This window comes from Phodopus roborovskii, unplaced genomic scaffold (assembly GCF_943737965.1).
Source record: "Phodopus roborovskii unplaced genomic scaffold, PHOROB, whole genome shotgun sequence".
In the NCBI taxonomy this organism is placed as follows: Eukaryota; Metazoa; Chordata; class Mammalia; order Rodentia; family Cricetidae; genus Phodopus; species Phodopus roborovskii.
The window spans coordinates 9,153,043-9,169,960 of record NW_026126636.1 but is presented as its reverse complement, the minus strand read 5'-3'; the positions used below and the strand labels follow the sequence as shown (position 1 = coordinate 9,169,960).

Below are 16,918 nucleotides of genomic sequence, written 5' to 3'. Positions count from 1 at the left end.
GAGATCCGCCTGCCTCTGCCTCCCGAGTGCTGGGATTAGAGGTGTGCGCCACCACTGCCTGGCAGAAACTTATTAATGTTATAGGCATTGTCTTCATCCAGGCATTAAGGCAGTCCTGACTCCCGGCTGGCCTATCCTATTCCCTTTCTCATGGCTTAGACACTAGCCTCAGCTGTCGCCCCGCCCTGCCCCGCCATTATTCTCTAGAGACACTTTCAATTCCATTTCATCCTGCCTGTTATGATAAAGCACAAGGGGACCTTAGCGGATTCCATGGCAGGCACGCGAAGGTAAACGAGGTGGGGGACATACACGCCAGGCAGACAGAGCTTAGGGAGAAGTGTTATTAGAAAGGGAGCGAGGGGAGGAAAGAGAAAAGAGGTAGAGAGACACAGAGTCAGAGAGAGGACAGAGGAGGAGAGGGAGACAGGACCAGTCCTGTCTGCTCCAGCGGGAAAGGGGGAGGGGGGAAGGTCTGTCTTTTAAAGGGGTCCTTTGCACCTGTGTGCTGACCAGGGCACTGCCTGAGTGCATCTTGCCAAGTGACGGGCCAGCCAGCATAATGCCTGAGTTCTTACACTGCCCCTGCCAACTGCTTGAATCTAAGAGTTTAGGCTCTTTGGGCAACATGAGACCAGGCATGGTGGTTCAGTTGGGAAGATGAGGCCGGAGAATCACTGAGTTTTGAGAGCAGTCTGAGGTATACAGTGAGACTTTCACTCAAACAATGACTGATTGCAATTGCTGGTTAAGGTTCAGGATAGCCAACTATAAAACAATCCCCCACCACCACACACAGACACACAGCCCCCCCACACACACACACACAGACACACGCTCATAGCCCTCCCCACAGACACACACTTACAGAAATCTAAACTTTGACCCTGTACTAGGCTGTAAGGACTCGGGGTGAAAGGGGGAACCCTATGCTGGTCCTCATGAAACTTTAAAGAAGGAAGAAAAGTTTTGCTGGAAATTTCAATGGTGGTTGTGCATGCTTTTAAGCCCAGTACTGGGGAACCAGAGGCAGGTAGATCTCTGTGAGTTTGAGGCCAGCCTGGTCTGCAGTCTACATAAAGAAGACAATTTCAGAGCTAGTCACAGTGGCCCCAGGGAGTGGAGGTACAAGGGTCTAAGCAAGTTCCACAGCATCTTCGTCTACACAGCAAGCCTGTGAGTCGCCTTCCCCATCCCAAACAAGAACCCTTATACCTTGCTTTAAAATCCTAAAGAAGGCTATTAAAATGCCAGCTGGGTGTCATCGCCCATTTAGAGGCTGCAGTAGGAGACTCTAGAGCTTGAAGCCAGCCTGGGCTACACATTAAGTTCCTGTCTTAAAAGAAATAAAATAGAAGCTGATGAGGGTGGTGTAGACCTTTAATTCCAGCAGCGGGGAGCAGAGGTAGGCAGATCCCTCAGTTTGAGGTCAGCCTGATGTACGGAGGGAGTGAGTCCCCGGACAGCCAAGGCTACACAGAGAAACCCTGTCTCAAACAAACAAACCAACCAAAAAACGAAAACAAAACTAAAAGTTAACGCACATTTAATCCCAGCACCTGGGAGACATAGAGGCGGGTAGATTTCTATAGCCAGCCTAGTCTACATAGCAAGTTCCAGTCCAGGGCCATATAGAGTGAGACCCTACCTAAAAGGCGCACGTACACACGTGCACACACGCGCGCGCGCGCGCACACACACACACACACACACACACACGAGATGTGGCATACTGTTTTATTTTGTTATTATGGAAAATTTCATGCAAAGTGAGAGTTAGACAGGACCACGAAGTCCCAGGCTCTCTTCATTCACTCCATCACTTTCACCCACCATCCGAAGTGCTTCGTTGACTTGAAACAGGTGCTGGCCGCCTCCCTGGTTCACTCAGTCTGCGGGCGCTACATCATCAAGGAAAGGGCCCTCAGATTAGCATCAGTGCCACGACAGAGCACGCACAGAGCGGCAGGGGGCAAAGCATTCTCTGATGAAGCAAAAGCAAGATCAAAGCCTGAGACAGCACAGAGAAGACTGTGTTGAACTTGCTGGGGATCCGGACCTGATAAGGGGGGGGGGGCTCCAAAACAAGCATCAGGGGCGGAGCTTTGACTGAGGCCAGGTATGGTGAAGCAGCCCTGTCATCAGGGCATCTGGGAAACTGAGGCAGGGGAACTGCAGAAGTGCGTAAAAACTAGCGTGGAGCTAGAGTGAGTTCCAGGCCATCGTGGGCTACACATTGGTTTTAGGTTGCAAGTAATAAAAATCAGTTCTTTCAAGCACAGTTCAGGGTTGCTGTGATGGCCACGTTACAGCTCTTTGAAATCACCTGCGGGAGTTGGGCTTGCTGCCACGTGCCTGTAATCTCAGCACTCAAGAGGCAGTGACCCAGGGAGTTAGAGGCTAGCCTGAGCTACATGAGTCCCTGCCTCAAAAAAAAAAAAAAAAAGCAAACACTTAGAGATTTTCTCCTCTCCGATTGTGTCCCATGCAAAAGGAGCTGCCTTCGATTCCTTTAAGAATGCAGCCACCCTTTTGCCTCTGGGCATTTTTTGTATTAGTTATTTCCTCTGCCAAGAGACTCCCATTCTAGTTGGCTCCAGTTCAGGCTTGGCTTAACAAAAGGCCCTGGAAGTCCTTGCAGATCTCCGGTCTGGGGCAGGCCTTTCCGGCACCCACAGCCTCCTACTCGCCACCTCTTCCAGGTGAGCAGTTCTAGGTATTAGCCTTAGCAAACGTGGTTCGTCTTCCTTAGACTGGGGTGTGTGTGTGTACCAGGTCGCTGGAAACGCAGAAACCACGTGCCAGCCTAATTCACCAGAGGGCAACAAAGACTAATTCTGGGTGGCAGGGGCGTGAACCGGGTCCTAGAACCTTCTGTCCTTTTCAGGACGAGGAAGCCAGGCCACCGGGTGCAAGGCTGCAGTCTCCACACGCATGCGCCCAGCTCAGTTCCCCCCTCCCCATCCATATGCTAATCACTGCGCTGGGAAGGACAGCCTCTCCGGGGAATATGCAAATCACACCCTCCAGTGCGGGAGGCCTTCCTTTGTCCCGCGCTAGGATTATGCAAATGAGCGAGCCTCCAGCCCCGGGATCCGGGCCGAGCACTCAGCCCCCTCCCCAGGCATCCCCTGTTTATTAGGTGTGCTCGCCCCCTTCGCTTCGCGCACGGCCGTTCGGATCCTGAAGCTGCCCGGTGCTTGCTCTGCAGCCGCAGCCGCAGCCGCAGCCTGCGCGATTCCCCGAGCCCCTCTTCCCACCGCCGGCCAGGGAATGGTCCTGCTGGCCGCGCACGCGCCCTGAGCTCCGCTCGCCCCGCTCGCCCCGCTCGCCCCGCTCGCCCAGGCTGCCTGGACGCAGGCGCAGTGCCCGGGCTTGCAGCTGCCGCCGCCGAGCCCGAGCCGGGGCCGCCGGCGTCGGTGAGTGTCCGTGCTTGGGGTGCGCGGGGCACGCTGGGAAGTGGGCGATACGGCCCCGCTGCATGACGGGAGCCCGCGGCGGCTTGCCAGGGTAACCGGGCCCCAGAGCCCTTGGCTTCCCCCGGCACGCGCGCCTCGGACCCCACGCCAGCCCGCCTCTCCTCGCGGCATTGTGGGAGCCGGTGGCAGCCGTGCGCCAGGCGTCTGCGAAGGGAGGGCCCGGGCCCCCGAGGGGTCTTTTTTTTTTTTTTTTTTTTGCTCGCACACGCTTTCGGTGCTTGGCGATTTTTGATTTTTGGAAGGTGGTCGTTAAAGGCCCGAGGGAGGCACCGTGGGAAGTTGTCACGGGGCATTGTTTGGTGCCGGGGTTTGTCCGAGCCCTGGTCTTAACCTAGCATTGGGCAGAAAGGTACCCATTGTGTTCACTCGCACCGTGTTGGCTCAGTGTTGTGTGGGGTCCGGCTCACAGTATTGCCTTTGTGGGAGGTGGGGGAGACTGGCCTTGAACCCACAGTGTTGTGAAGGAAGGGTGACCTAGAATCTGCAATCCCCCCCAAGTGCTGAGTTTGTAGGGGTGCACCACCACGCCCGACTGCCTTTCATCTGTAGGGCTCAGGGCGGTTTCTTTCTTGCGCCTCTTCTATCTTGGAAGTCAGTCAACATGTTGGCATACAGGACTTGTGTACTGAGGGATGGTTCCACCTGATACCCGGAACATTCTGGAAGGAGTTTTGTGTAATGTGGGTTTGGAAAGGGATGGCTGTCCCCAGATAACCCCGAGGAAAGCCCTGACGATCTGTAGTGTGGTTGCCAAGTAGAATAACAGTTAAAGCCCGGTGTGGTGTCACAGGCCTATAAATTCCAGCACCCCGCGGTTGGGGCAAGAGAATCAGGAATTCTAGGTCAGTTCTGGCTACATAGTGAGACCCGATCTCAAAACGGAGGAGAACGAGTCTGGGTAGAGCTAGGTACTGCATGGAACATGTATATTAAATCTTTATCTAAAACAGAGACCAGCTGTTTTGGATTTTCCAGGCACAATGAAGAACTCCTGTATTAGAGGGGTCCTCCGTGATCGATAATCATGAGAGCTCTTCAGTACTGATTACTAGTCCTTGAAGTTCAGGTGTCTTAAGTCGCCCCTCTCTGCTGCCTGCTCCAGCTACATTCCCCCAACAGTGCACTTGACATCTCCCAACAGTGCACTTGACATCTCGGCTTTGAAAAGATAGTGTACTTTCTACCATTGTATCCCCAGTGCCTAACATACAAGCTTTGTCATATTCTTAGTGAGGCTGAGCCAGATGGAGTGGTGCATGTCTGTAATCCCTGCACCCGAGAGGCTGAGGTTGGAGGGTTGCAAGTTCAAGGCCAGCCTGGACTGGATAGCTTGTCTGGGGAGAGTGTAAGGGTACTGTGGTTGTTGGTCCTACACTGGCCCTGCAGGGCCCTCTCACAGGGCAGCAGGAGGAGGGAATAAGTGCTTTGGGTGAGTCGGGATTCATTAAGGCTGAGGAGAAGTGTAGAAATGTGTTTATAAGAGTGTGTTTGGCAAGGTGAAAATTAGTTCTCCGGGCCCACAAGGAGGAAGGAGAAAATTCCAGATGACAACTGAACTGCAGGATGTGCTAGGACCCTTCCCTCTCCCGTTATAAAGAGCCTGCATGTACCCCCCAGAAGTCTGGAGTGACTGGAGGGATGGGCAAGGTCTTCGACACCCCCCCAAATTCCATGAATCCTGTTTTTGTGCGTTTGTTTTGAGAATGGGGATTTCAAGGATGACCTTAAATTTGACTGCCAGAGTAAGGGCTGGGTTGCAGGTGTGGGCTGCCATGAGTCTGAGCCTACTGACATTCAAAGCATGGCTTTGAATGCTTTCAGCCACCAGTCTGGGGAGGTGACCTGCCATCTTGGGTTTTGGATCACCTGCTGGTGCTTTCCGTCCCTTCTTTCCTCTTCTGCTTCAGGGGAGCTGTTTCCGTGGGTGGTGTGCTGTGTGAACCGGTCAAGGCCTGGTGGCGGGCTTTCCAGAGAAGGAAACAGGCGAGAGAAGCTGGGTCCTGTTTGAAGCTACAGCTAGAAAAGGACAGATTTGGGTCTGAACGTAGGCAAGGCTGGCTTTCACAAGTTAATGTAGGTTGATGCCTTATACCCCTGGCACGGGGGGGTGCAGCTGTAATCCTGGGGCTTGGCGGGAAGATCTGGAATTCAAGGTCATTTGTGGCTAGCCCTGGGTACGCGGGGCTCCATTTCAAGTGAGGAGAAACTGAAGGGTGGGGAGGTGGGCTCAGTTAGTAGTGAGCTTGCCTGGCGTGCACCGGGCCCTAGATTTGGTCTCCAGCATTTGGGAAGTAGATCTGTCTGGGAGCATCAGAAGTTCAGGGTCAGCCTAGGATATTTGAGCTCCTGTCTCATTAAAACAAAACACTTCCAGGATAGTGTTTCCACTGTTCAATGTTTTCTGTGTCCTAAGTTAATGAGGTATCCTCCCTGGGCCCCTGGCCTCCCGACCACTCAACTGCTAAAGGGTTAATGCCTGGCACAGGTCTCTTCCTTTTACACTTAGTTTATGATTGGTGCCCATGCCAGTACCTACCTTTAAATAGTTAGGGATATCATCTCTCCCTACCCTACTGAATGAGAACCACAAAGCTTCGTTGCCCAGATATGGAGGTTGAGGCCTCCAGGAGGCAGGGTCCGCAGAGTCAGGGTTCTGTATGCAGTCAGGACAGCGCTGCCTCACCCCGAGCACTGAGCACACAGAGGTCTTGGAATGGGGACAAGGGTTATGTAAAAATTTATTGAGTCACCACAGGCCTTTTCTTTCCCCATGTCCAGCATCCCTCTCTACCTGCCAACATCCTGTGTTAGAAGAGCTTGTGGCTGGAGGTGTGACCGTGGGAGAGCTGGCCGGGGAGGGACCTTGCCCAGTGGCTGCTCTGCTCCCGTCTCTTGTCCCCTCCCCTGGCCATGACAGAGACCCGTGAGCCCGCTGAGACTGGAGGCTATGCCAGCTTGGAGGAGGATGATGAAGACCTTTCCCCAGGTGAGGCGGCCTTAGAATTCATGGTGTTGACAAAGCTGTCGTCCTGGGCTTGGGCTCCCTTGGGAGGCTGTGATGAGGGGTGAGCCCTTTCCTTGCTGTGGGCTCTCTTCAGAATGGAATTCCTGATCCCTGTGGGAGACGGCTTCCCCTGGGGGCTCTCGGGGGCTGCAGGTTGGTCGTGTTCTTGGTCCTGGGTGAAGGTTCTAGATTGGCTGTGTTCTCTGCCCCTGCTGTGGGTTCTAGAGTGGCTTCGAGAGCTCTCTTCGCTGCTGGCTCTGGATCGGCCATGGCGGCTCTCCTTGAGGAAGATCTTGGATTGGCTCCGGTCTCTCTTCTTAATGGAGGCTTTAGACCGGCTGCGGGCTGTGTCTGTGCTTGGGGTTCTAGACTTACTGCGCCCACTGCCAGCGCTAGGCCTCCTAGACCGCCTGTGCCCCTTCTTCCTGGTGGCTCTTGCTCGGCTGTGTTCTCTCTCTCTGGTGATTTCTTCCTCACTGGACGTCCTAGACCACATTTGGCTTCTTTCTCTCCTTCCTTGAGCTGTCCATGGGCTGTGACTTTTCTCCCGGCTGTGGGTTCTACGCTGACTGTGTTTCACCTGGGTGGGTGTACCCCTCCGCGTACGGCTCCTTGCCCTACTACGATTTCTCTTCCAGCTGTAACCTCTCACCCGGCTCTGGGTCCTAGAGCGGCTGTGACTTCGGGTCCTGCTGGGGGTCCTAGAGCGGCTGTTATTTCTTCGGATCCTGCTGGGGGTTCTAGAGCGGCTATAACTTCTTGATCTTCTGGGGGTCCTAGAGCGGCTGTGACTTTTTGACCTTCTGGGGGTCCTAGAGCGGCTGTGACTTCGGGTCCTGCTAAAGCTGTTGCCCTTCTTGTGACTCTTGGTCATGCCTGACATGTCAGTCAGATCAGTCATGGTGTGAGTATGTTCCCTGCTGGGGGGCATCACTTGGCTGTAGCTCCTGGCTCTCCTGGATGCCACGGGAGACTTGCTAGAGCTCTTCAAGGCTGTCCTACTTAGGCTGTGGCTCTTGGTCCTTGGAAGTCTAGAGCTGCTCCCTCGGTCTGAGGCTCCTGGCAGCTTGGGGCTCTTTTCCTGGCGCACGTTTCTAGGCTGGCTGGTGCTCCTTTCCTGGGTACTGGTTCTAGGTCGGCTGTAACTCTTGCCTCGGCTTTGTTTGCGGTGGGAAGTAGGGGTCCTTGCCTTCTTGGCCATACCTGGTTTGGCGGAATGGGTTCTCTTCCTGCTAGGAGTACTTCCTCTGCTTGGGGATGTCTTGGAACTGTGGATTCCCCTCCTGCCCGGAGTTCGCCCGCGGCTGTGTGTGCCTTTCTGCCGGTGTCGTCCCAAGATGCTGTTCTTGCCACCCTTCCTGCCCTTACTGGCCTTCCTGCCCTTGGCGTCAGCGCTCAGCCGATTGGGCGTTCTTGTCTTGCTGTGGCCTTGAGACCTGCTGCTGGGCCGGGTTGAAGGAGCTGTCTTGGTACCTGTTGATCTGGTAGACTTAGAACTGCTAGGGCTCATGACCAAGTTAGGGGACTTAGGATGCACTGAGGAACTGTTGGACACTGCTGCTTTGGTGGTCTTCAGGGAAGCTGGAGGTGTGAGAGCTGTGGTGGCCATGGAGGGCCCAGTGGCTGCCGGAGCCATGCCGGGCTTGGAGGATCTCTTCGATGGGGAATGCATGGCGAGTGCAAAGGGGCTTGAACTCCTGGAAGTCATGGTAAACATGCAAGATTTGGTAGCCAAGGACAACAACCAGATGGCTCATCACAAGCAACTTGGTGAGGTCATAGTGGACACTGAGGTCCCTGGAGGTTGAGGCCAGAGGGGAGAGAAGGTGGGGCCCTGGCACAAGTCCTGTTAGTAAATGGAATCACATCCGCTCAGACTCGGCAGGGCTGGAGATTGGAGCTGGCTTCGCCAAGGGCCTGCCTTGGGTAGTCTTCAGGCCTAGGTGATACTATTGCGGGGGTAGTGGGGAGCCCAGAGAGAGAGAGACTGACCACCTTGAGGGCCAGAGAGGCTTCATAGAGGAGGTGAGCCTCACAGAGGAGCTGGAGTTGCGGGTAGAGCAGAAAAGGGTCCTCACAGGGAGAAGCAGACGGGGAAGAGGAGGGGAGGGAGCTCAGAGCCCGGCTCATCATCAGTTACGACCCATTGTCCTCTGCTAGACTGAGGTGCGAACCCAAGGTCAGACATGGGGCTAGAAGGCCACAGCCTCTAGACAGTGATGGGGGCAGCAACAGCCAGGACCTGTGCTGGGTCCTGAAGCCTAAATAGGAGGGGCCAAGTGGACACAGTGTGGGGCAGTGTGCAGAGAGACACCTAGGTCTCAGGGTTATTGTAGAAGGCGAGAGGGTAGCAGGGACAGGGCAGGGACAGTGAGGCAGCCCTGAGACTGGGAGGGACCTGGGGCCACAGCCCTGGGACGCTCAGGGGACAGTGGGAGGCCAGCAGAACAGGGGACTGGCTACTGAGGAGGATGAGGTCTGGGGTGGCTCACCAAGGAGGGAGCTTTGCATCCACAGCAGAGGGGACCACTTTACAGAAGGCAGGATACATCCCACAAATACTCGTGCAGAGTGTGTAGACGTCAGGGCCAACTCGGGGACGAGAAGGGACATCGGTACAAGGGCTTGTCGTGCAGTCGATTGACTGCAAGAGAAAGTTAAGGCAGGGTGAGACTCGGGGACAAGAAGGGACATCGGTACAAGGGCTTGTGCAGTCGATTGACTGCAAGAGAAAGTTAAGGCAGGGTGAGGGACACGGGCAGTACTGGGCAGGCGTGCTATGAAATCGGGTGACCAGTGTGCTCAAAGACAGGCTGGAGCTTGACCTGCGGAAAGGGAAGCAAAGGCTCTTGGGTAGGTGCACACCTGTGGTATTGAGAAGCACGGGGCCCATGGTGACTGCTGGGGGCAGGTGATGAGGTCCAGAGCCATCCCATGTCGCGTGGTATGTGCACACGCACACGTGTGCGCACACACACACACACAGAATCTGTTGTCACTGTGCGGATGTGAACGAGGATAGAGACACCATCCCTGTGGTGTGGAGGAAGCAGGGGCCGAGGACGGAATGGATGCAGGAGGAGGTTGTTGCTGCAGTCCAGTGTGGCCGGGGCAGGCATCTTGACCATGGAGAGCCCAGCATGCGTGTGGCTCCAGACCAGCTGCCGTGTACTCATCACCACAGTTTTCTCATTTAAAAGCTTTGTCGCATTTTACTTATTATTGATTCCGTGAGGGTGGGTGTACTCTCATGATACCAGGAACGGAGGTCACAGGACAACTATTGGGGGTAGTTGGGGCCTCTTCCTCTACTGTGTGGGTCCTGGAAATCAAACTCAGGTTGCTGGACTTAGCAGGAAGTACCTTTACCACCAAGCCATCTTGCCAGCCTCTCTGGTCATGGTTTTAAACCCAAACTTGTCTATATGTACTTTATGTCCTATAATCACAGTAGCGTCTGTGCTTAAAATTGAGCATTTCAATTGACTTGTTTACTGAAATGGATATTACCTGTAATCCCAGCACTTAGAGGCAGAGGCAAGATGACTGACTTCAAAGCCGTCATGAAACACGTGAACATACGTTTATACCTATGCACATACATGTGTTCTGTCTTCTAGAAACAGCAAAAAAGAAAAGCCAGGTATAATGGTGCTTTTTGGGAGGTTGAGGCAGGAAGATCAGGAGTTCAAGGCCAACCCTCAGCTATATGAGAACCTGTCTCAGAACAAAATGGGCTGGGCATAGATCAGTAGCTGGGAGCATTAGTACAGGGTAAAAACCAAGCCTGGTGTCCACCTGAGGTGCCACTGCTGGACGGCACGTGCAGGGTGGTCTTGGGGTAGGCCTGTCAGATCAGTCAGATTGCTGAGCTCTGGGGCCAGGAAGAGACCGCATCTAAACAGAAACTAAGATGGCAGGTGATAAGGAAACGCCAGCGCTGTGTCTCTCTGGCATCTGGGTGGTCGGTGGCTGGGTGGCTGGCCCCGACTTCCTTCTCTTCTAGATGTCTCCTGTTTATCCTCTCTGCCTGCCAGCCCCGCCTCCCTCTCTCCTGCCTAGCTATTGGCCATTCAGCTCTTTATTAGACCAATCAGGTGTTTTAGGCAGGCAAAGTAACACAGCTTCACAGAGTTAAACAAATGCAACATAAAAGAATGCAACACATCTTTGCATCACTGAACAAATATTCCACGGCATAAATGATTTCTGTTGTTTTTGTTTTTCGAGACAGGGTTTCTCTGTGGCTTTGGAGCCTGTTCTGGAACTAGCTCTTGTAGACCAGGCTGGCCTCGAACTCACAGAGATCCGCCTGCCTCTGCCTCCTGAGTGCTAGGACTAAAGGCATGCGCCACCACCGCCCGGCAAAAGATCTTAAACTAATGTTCTATAACACACAAGTCTCTGCATGCACATGCACACATACACATATGGGGGAAAACCGTTTTCTTATTTTCATTCACTGCATTTTAATTTACTACTTAGCTGCCTGTTCTGATTGATGCTTGTCTCTCTGGAATGGTCCAGTGCAGGCCACTGCCATATTTAGCTCTCTGTGGTAGACACCGGAGGTGAGTGAGTCATACACACGTTTGACGCCTCGCTTTCCGCATTGGCCCAGGTGTTGCTGTAAGAGCTGGGTGAGCACACGCGTACTGTCTGCTGCCCACCCCACTGCTGATGCCCATCTGTCTTTTATTTTGAGAGAGTGCTTCATTGTCTCTAAGCCAGATGGCCTGGAGCTTGCCGTGATCCTCCTGCCTCAGTCTCCTTGAATACCAGCATTACAGATGACGGCTGACACTCATTTGCTAGACACATAGATACATTGCATCTGTGTTGTGCCCATACAGGGGCCTCGGGGGTGCAGCTGGACACAGCCCTGATGCCTCTCCTACCTGCCCCCACAGGCCCGGAGCATTCTTCTGACTCTGAATACACTCTTTCAGAGCCCGACTCTGAGGAGGAAGAGGAGGAGGAGGAGGAAGAGGAGACCACTGACGACCCCGAATATGACCCTGGCTATAAGGTGAAACAGCGCATAGGCGGCGGCAGGGGAGGCCCATCTCGCCGGGGCCCGCGAGCCGCTCAGCCTGCCGGCCCACCTGCACAGCCCTGCCAGCTCTGTGGCCGGTCACTGCTGGCGGAGGCCCCACCGGGTACCCCACCCTGCCGACTCTGCTGCCCTGCCACAGCAACCCATGAAGCCCCAGCCCCTGAAGGCAGGGCCCTTGGCGAGGAAGAGGAGGAGCCATCTCACACCTCGGAAAGCCGGCCTGCAGGACGGGACGCAGATGAAGATGAGGAGGAGGGGGGCACCTACCACTGTACGGAGTGCGAGGACTCCTTTGACAACCTTGGGGAGCTGCATGGTCACTTCATGCTGCATGCCCGGGGTGAGGTTTAGGCGGGGCCCCCAGGGAGTCGGTGGAGGGGTGGGTGGGGGCTGGGCGTCCCATCCACGTGTGAAGTCTTAGCAGTAGATGTGCAAAGGGCAGAATAAAAGCCAGATCCCGTGTGTGCTGAGCTGCATGTGTGTGACTGATGGTGCTGAGTGCCGTCCACCCCAGCCCCCATCTCTGTCTCCATCTCCTGAGTCTGTGGTCACCGGCATGCGCCACTGACTGTGGGGCCAGGGACTGGACCCCCGGCTTTGAGCATGTCAGCCAGGCACATCCCAGCCTTTTTTGTTTGCCTTCACTTTTCTTTGGGACAAGGTTCTGTGGCTTTGAACTTGTGTCTCTCTTCCTTAGCCCAAATGCTAGCCTCGCAGGCACAAAGCCACCATGCTTAGCTAGGAGTCCTGGGGTTCAGGCCAGTCCTGAAGCTTGAAACCGCCCTATGATCCATCCTTGCTGGGTGTCCTGCCTGGCTTATTGGTACAGGACAGAGTCTGCAAGAGGTGCCTGCCCCTGGCATAGGCCACTCCCCACAGTGTCCCTGCTGAGAAGTCATTTGCATGGCTGCAGCCAGCTGCAAAAAAGCCTGGGAAAGGCTAGCTAGCCAAGCCCCTCGGAGCGGGTGGGGGGGGCGTAAGGGGGGTAAGATGGCCATGAGTGTTCTGCCATCACGTCACTGACCCTTCTCCAGAGAGGACCACCATGATAGCCAGCTCTCCCTATGTTGCCTCAGTGTGCAGTGCCTGGCCAAGGGCCTTACCTATCTGGAGTCAGAGAATTCAGGAATTCATACTCAAGTAGAATTGTGGTGTGATCCCAGCCACACTGGCATGGCCCTTGATTTACATGACCAACCTCTTCAAGAACCAGATCTCTAACAAATAGTTTTGAGTACCTCCTGTGTGCCCAGTGATGCAAATGCACGGGGAGATTTATGTGTGGGTACTGCCCAAGGAGGCCAGAAGAGGGTGTTGACTCCCAGGAATGCGGGCCCTGTGAGCGAGCTAGCCGTAGAGCTGGCATGGGGCCTGTGGGGTGGACACTGAAGAGAAGTAAAAAGCTGCCTCCTGTGTTAGGTAAATGCTGTGAAGAAGCAAGAGAAGGGTAACTGTTGGAGAGAGGCACCTTAGTCACTTGTCCAAGACAGCAGAGAGAGCATTTGGCTGGGGGCTGGCTTACAGCTAGTTAGGTCTCGTCATTATCGCGGGGCGGGGCGCTGCAGCGATGGTTAAAAGCTGCTCCCGATCCTACATTGATACCGTGCCTGACATCCCATGCCCCTGACACACTTCCTCCAACAAGGCCACACCTCCTAACCCTTTCAGAGTGCCTCTCCCTGGGGACAAGCGGTCAGGCACAGGAGCCTGTGGGTCCCCATTTAAAAGACCAGAGAGAGCTGTAGCCTTCAGTCTAACCCTGCCTGGGAAGGAGGCAGTCATGCATGGACTGACATGTTCTAGGCGGACAAGGCAGGCGCCCACCCGGGCCGTAAAGAAGGCCAGAATGGCTGTCGGGGCCCAAATTGAGGACAGCAGAGGGACCACTTGTCACTTGTCACAGCCTTCTCAAAATTGTGTATCCTGATGCCATGCATGGTGATTCGGGCTCAGAACCCCAAACCCTGGAGGGCGTGACAGGTTGTTGAGAGAGTTCAAGGCCAGCCTGGGCTTAGAGAGTCATGTCCCTGTCTCAAAAAGCAGTACACACACACACACACACACACACACACACCCCAAGACAGAATTGAGGCCAGGCTCCTGCTTTGAGGTAGGAGATACTAATTGGTAGAAGCTTGGCACCAAAGCTACTTTCAAAATAGGAGGCTGATTATAATGATAGCTCCCATTCACCAAGTGTTCACTGCTGCCAAGCCCCACTCTGAGGCGCTTTACATGTGTTAGCTTCTAGAAGCTTGGCAGCTAGAAGCCTCTAGGAATAGGACCTGAATGACATTGAGAAGGCCAAGTCCACAGTGCACCAGGCCTGGCTCAGTGCTGCGTGTGGAGAAGATCATGCACGGGAGCGGACATTGATAGTTTGTTGTGTTGAGACAAGGTCCTGTGTGTCCAGGCTAGCCTCAAACAGCTCCATAGTGTTTTGCTGCCTTCCGCCTCTTGTTTTGTGAGGTTCTAGGGATGGGCCCAAGGCCTCACACGTGTTGAACAAGCACTCCCAGAGGCCATGCCCCGGCCTGAGGGTTGTGCCATGATGGACAGACTGGAAGCGCGTTTTTTAGACAGACTGAAAAGTGTGGAGCCAGGTGTGGTGACACATTCCTGTAATCCCAGCACTCTGGAGGCTGAGGTAGGAGTTCAAGGCCAACCTGGGCTACAGAGTCAGACTGTTTGAAGGTGAGTGCTTCCTCCCTCGGCCAGGGTTGCCCGAGGGAGTGCTGTGGGAGGTCTGAGGTAGGGGCCTGCTTGGGATGTTTGAGAGGGAGTGGAGGGGTAAGAGGAGACCTGGTGGCGGCAGGGGACTGCAAGGAGCAGAGGGCCACACAGGTTTCGGTACCAGGAATTGAACCAGGGCCCCTGTGCATGATCAAGTGTTTTACCGCCTCGAGTGCCACAGTGGCTCTTGTACAAACAGGTGCCGGAGTTGAAGTGTTGCTGGAGAGGCGGGCTACCCCAGCCCCCCCTCTGCTCACACCCCTCTCCTATTCTGGCCACACCTCAAGCTCAGAACTGAAACAAGCCTGGCAGTTTGCAAACAGCCTTAGTATCACTGAGCACCTTGGAAGGCTGGCCTCCAACCAAAGCTCTGAATCAGCCATGGCAGTCGAGGGTTCATGCTGACCCCGCATCCTACACACTGTCTTACTGGGTGGGGGTGAGGTACTGAGGGTTGGAGACACAGTATTTCTTATCGTTAGGAGCTTGAATCGAAATATATGGAAAATTCCCTCCAAAACTACAACTCCAGACCCTGAGGAGTGCTGCAGAGAAACTAGGGTAAGGGGCAAACCAGGGCAAATCCCCCAGCTGAGCAAGCTGGGACTTCTCTTGGGAGGTGTGAAGGGTCGAGAGCTGAGTAGCGTTGAGGCCTTTGCAGAGACCTGTGGTAACAACTGCACAGGGAACGGGAGTAAAGGTCCTCGGGCAGAAGCCAGGCGTGTGGGGCTAGAAAATAGCCATTGCACGATGGGAGGGAGGTGATAGGAGTTTTCAGATGCTGTATGCAGGCGCCATGGGACTGGTAGCGTGTCCGTAACAGAGTAGAAGTGGGTGTGGTAGGAAGGGAGGCAGCCAGGAGTCTAGCTGCATGAGAATTTGCCAGAACGCAGAGTGCACAGCTCACCGCTATTGTGACAACTCGGCTGGCCAGAGACCACAGAAGTCACTCCAACCCATCTTACGCCCCTTTGTCACTCAGGTGGCTACAGCTCATCTATGAAGTCTGGGCTGTAGACATAAACTTGGAGGCCACCATTGTTGCCATTCAGTCTTGGCACCCTTGACATCTGAGGGGAGAGAGACACGTACCTGATCAGGCCGCCATCTTGGGAGAGCACATGAGGTTTAACCTACCCGTTTGGGGTTAAGGATGCAGATGTGTGCCCTTGGGGGAACTCCTGGAGCAGAATTGGGGCTTCCACCAGGTACCACGGGAAGGCCTCACTTGTGTGGACTGGCATCTCGGAGGAAAATGTGTTGGTCAAATCACTCCAGGTCCATTTCCCATTCACCGCCCCAGAGAAAGCTCTAGGCTAACCCTGACACATCCCACACACCAGGCCGGGTGTAAGGAGGTGAAGCCAGGGGCTGGACAAGAGCCTGGCCGGCACTTGCTGGAAAAGGTCAAGTGATGCAGGTCCTCAGGCCTCTGAGGCAGCTTCTCCACCTTCTAGTGTGAAGGCAGCCAGGCAGTAAAGAATTGAATGAGCCGCAGTGTGTGTGTGTGTGTGTGTGTGCGCGCACGCATTGCTTCCAAACTAAAAAACCACAAAACGAGTTGGAAATGCAGTTCTCCTGAGTGGGACAGGGGCCTAAGATAATGGCGGCTTAATTAAGACAGAAGTTTCTGTTTCTCTGGTACATAGTAGCAATGCTCTAAGAAGGTGACAGGGCCCAGGCTCATGCTATCTTGTTGCCTGGCCCTTCTTCCTTGCTTCTGACTTTATGGTGAAGATTGCTGGGTGACCACACCCACATCCCACATAGAAAGGGACAGCAAAGGTAAGTCTTTCCCAAACTTGGGGACTCTACCCGGGAATTTGTCACAGTGCCGCAGCTAGCTGCAAGAGAATCTGTGAAGTGTGTTTTTGTTTGACTCACTAAAAAATCGAGAGGCAGGGATAATTTCTACTAAATCCACTTGACCTGTGGCATTTCTGTTGTTGCTTGTGTTATTGTTTGTTTTTTTTTTTTAGACAGGGTTTCTCTGTGTCACAGACCAGGCTGGCCTCGAACTCAGAGACCTGCCTGCCTCTGCCTCCTGAGTGCTGGGATTCAAGGCGTGCGCCACCACTGAATGGCCACCTTTGGGCTTTTGAAACATTTCTTAGGGATAACACAGGCTTCCTGGGACTCATTCCCAGGGCAAGGATAACACTCACTGCTCTACCCCTAACGACAGTTTAAACTTCCTTGGGTCATTCAGGAGAGCCCAAACTGGGCCTCCACGGGAAATCTCAGTGTTGGCCAAAGAAAACTCAAAGCAGAAGGCATCTCTGTTTGGTTCCGAACTCCTCCTCCTGCCCCTGCCCTGCCCTGTGCTTTTCCCCCCCTCCCATATGACCTCCGGCAACTCCCACTCCAAAGTCAGGGCTCCCTCTTTAGATTATTAGCGTGCATGTTTGGTTTTTAGGCATCCCCTTCCTGTTGGTTCACTCATAGCACCTCATTTGTGGAAAGAAAGAAAGAAAAAATAAATAAATAAAAACCAGGGTGTAAATTACCTGGCAATGGGTAATTACCTGAGTCAGGGACCATGAACACTGCCCTCCCCCCCCCCCCCCGGGACCTCAGGGTCCAGTTCACTCCTACTTCCCCATCCCCAAAGGCCGGTGCAGGCCTGGAACCCAGCCAGCATTGCGG

The 16,918-nt window shown here is 54.3% G+C and overlaps 2 protein-coding genes across 3 annotated transcripts; one reads left to right on the top strand and one right to left on the bottom strand.

Annotated features, from left to right (window-relative positions):
* Window positions 1–6,204: 6,204 nt before the first annotated feature.
* On the bottom strand, window positions 6,205–8,155 carry Srrm5 (serine/arginine repetitive matrix 5). The gene is made up of 2 exons (XM_051207433.1): window positions 7,246–8,155; window positions 6,205–7,170 (listed from the first exon to the last, which is right to left on the bottom strand). The coding sequence occupies exons 1-2, from the start codon at window positions 8,153–8,155 to the stop codon at window positions 6,425–6,427; spliced, it is 1,656 nt and encodes a 551-aa protein (XP_051063390.1). The 3' UTR covers window positions 6,205–6,424.
* Znf428 (zinc finger protein 428) lies at window positions 6,322–11,913 on the top strand. Of its 2 annotated transcripts, none has more exons than XM_051207435.1 (2): window positions 6,322–6,465; window positions 11,433–11,913. In XM_051207435.1, the coding sequence occupies exons 1-2, from the start codon at window positions 6,390–6,392 to the stop codon at window positions 11,888–11,890; spliced, it is 534 nt and encodes a 177-aa protein (XP_051063392.1). In that variant the 5' UTR covers window positions 6,322–6,389; the 3' UTR covers window positions 11,891–11,913. The 2 variants fall into 2 exon arrangements, with proteins under 2 accessions (XP_051063392.1, XP_051063391.1); XM_051207434.1 differs by having other exon boundaries at window positions 11,394–11,913.
* Window positions 11,914–16,918: the final 5,005 nt, after the last annotated feature.